The 1,860-nt window shown below is 45.0% G+C and overlaps 1 protein-coding gene across 1 annotated transcript in view; it reads right to left on the bottom strand.

Moving 5' to 3' along the window:
* LOC119420047 (dixin) overlaps positions 1-1,860 on the bottom strand; it is a 33,819-nt gene that overhangs the window by 2,119 nt on the left and 29,840 nt on the right. The window contains exons 9-16 of the mRNA XM_037687416.1: positions 1,680-1,733; positions 1,508-1,558; positions 1,324-1,428; positions 1,167-1,220; positions 977-1,048; positions 805-876; positions 636-707; positions 265-417 (exon numbers count right to left, since the gene is read on the bottom strand). Coding sequence (XP_037543344.1) covers positions 265-417; positions 636-707; positions 805-876; positions 977-1,048; positions 1,167-1,220; positions 1,324-1,428; positions 1,508-1,558; positions 1,680-1,733 — 633 coding nt within the window. The remainder of the gene's footprint in view (positions 1-264; positions 418-635; positions 708-804; positions 877-976; positions 1,049-1,166; positions 1,221-1,323; positions 1,429-1,507; positions 1,559-1,679; positions 1,734-1,860) is intronic.

Here is a 1,860-nt window from a genome sequence, read left to right as displayed (position 1 = left end):
GTACAGTGTGTGTACTGTGTTGTAGAGTGTGTGTACCGTGTTGTACAATGTGTGTACCATGTTGTAGAGTGTGTGTACCGTGTTGTAGAGTGTGTGTACTGTATTGTAGAGTGTGTGTACCGTATTGTAGAGTGTGTGTACCGTGTTGTACAGTGTGTGTACCGTGTTGTACAGTGTGTGTACCGTGTTGTAGGGGTGTGTACTGTGTTTTAGAGTGTGTGTACCATGTTGTAGAGTGTGTGTACCGTGTTGTAGTGTGTGTACCGTGTTTGTGTGCTGAGCGTGCAGCCGGTCGATGAGCGACACGATGCCCTGCTCCAGGGTGTCCAGCGTGTGCTGCTGCGGGTCGTGCTCTCTGAAGTTGTTCCTCAGACTCCTCAGAGAATCTCTGAGCAGCTGAACCTCCTCTGCCTGCTGCTACAACACACAACACACAAATAAACATGTAAATGAAAAAAACAATAACAATCAGAGGAATGTTTGTCTATTCTTACTCTGCGTTTCTCTAAATAAAGATTATTCTGCTCATTAAAAAATCAGATTGTTTGAGGCATTCTACAAAGAGACTGTGGACGTTCTTGAGTTTCACGCGGTGAAAAAGAAATAAATACTCCGACCAAACAGGACACACTTACTCCTGACACAGAAGGAGCTGCATTTCCAAAGTAAGAATATCCATTATGTTCTGGGCTGGTTGAGACCTGACACTGAGGGGGTGTGGAAACAGAGGGGGGTGTTTGTAAATGAATATGAGACAGTTTGACAGCAACATTGTGACTCCACAGAGCAGAAAGACAGAGTTACCTCGTGTAGATTTCTGCTCATCACTTCCTGCAGCACACTGGTTTTATGCTCAAACTCTCTCTGCAGCTCACTCTGTCAAAACACACAACCACTTCAAAAACAAACAAACAAACAAACAAGCAAATAAAAAGTGTCAGCAAGTGAATGAAGAACTTTAAAGAACTCATCATACATGCTGTTTTTGGCATTCTTCCAGCTTGTGTTTGATTTGCTGAATTAGTCTGTCCTTCTGCCCGACGTCTTTCTGCAGCCAGACACACAAAAACAACTAAATAACTTTTCAAATTAAATGAGCTAATCAGTGCCACAACGTTAGGATGAATAAATGATGACGAGTAATCAAAGAAATCCGAGCGTGCCACCTTGCATTCAGTCCACAGTTTGTTACATTCCTCCAGCTTCCAGCGAAGCTCTGCCTGCAACACGTCACACACACTTCTTTCAAAATAAAACACTCAACAGTTTGTGTAACAACCAGGTGTCTGCATGTAGGACCACGAGGTGAAAGGTCTGTTGTACGTTCTGGTTGCTGAGTTCGTCCTTCATCATGCTGGCTCGGAGCAGCTCCTGCTTCATCTGCAGGATGGATGCTTCCTGGGAGCACAGCCTCTGCTGCTGGGCTTCCTGCATGCTCACACACAGACAGAACATCAGAACCTCTGCCTGGACCTTCAGGAACAACAAGTTCTGGGTTTGATCCCACCTTCACTCCCTGCAGGTTCCTCATCTCCTGCTTGCAGCGCAGCAGCTCTCTCTAATGAAACAAACATTAATCTCAGAATGCTTCCTCACAGCCACAGCTCTTCTAACAGCAAACTACAGAATCTTATTGTTAGTTTGAATATAAAAACATAATTAAATCTAGTTCTCTTTACCTTCAGCTCCCGGACCTCCTCCATGCTCTGATCCAAACGACTGCGAGTGACGACCTGGAGAGACAGAAGGAGAGTGTGTGAGAGAGCTGCGATGGAGTGGAAATAAAAGGAAACTGATATCTGTGTCACCCTCTGACACACACACACACACACACACACACACACACACACACACACACAC

The sequence above is a fragment of the Nematolebias whitei genome, chromosome 14, assembly GCF_014905685.2.
Source record: "Nematolebias whitei isolate Nwh7 chromosome 14, NemWhi1, whole genome shotgun sequence".
Classification (NCBI taxonomy): domain Eukaryota; kingdom Metazoa; phylum Chordata; class Actinopteri; order Cyprinodontiformes; family Rivulidae; genus Nematolebias; species Nematolebias whitei.
This window is presented reverse-complemented; position numbering and strand designations above follow the sequence as displayed.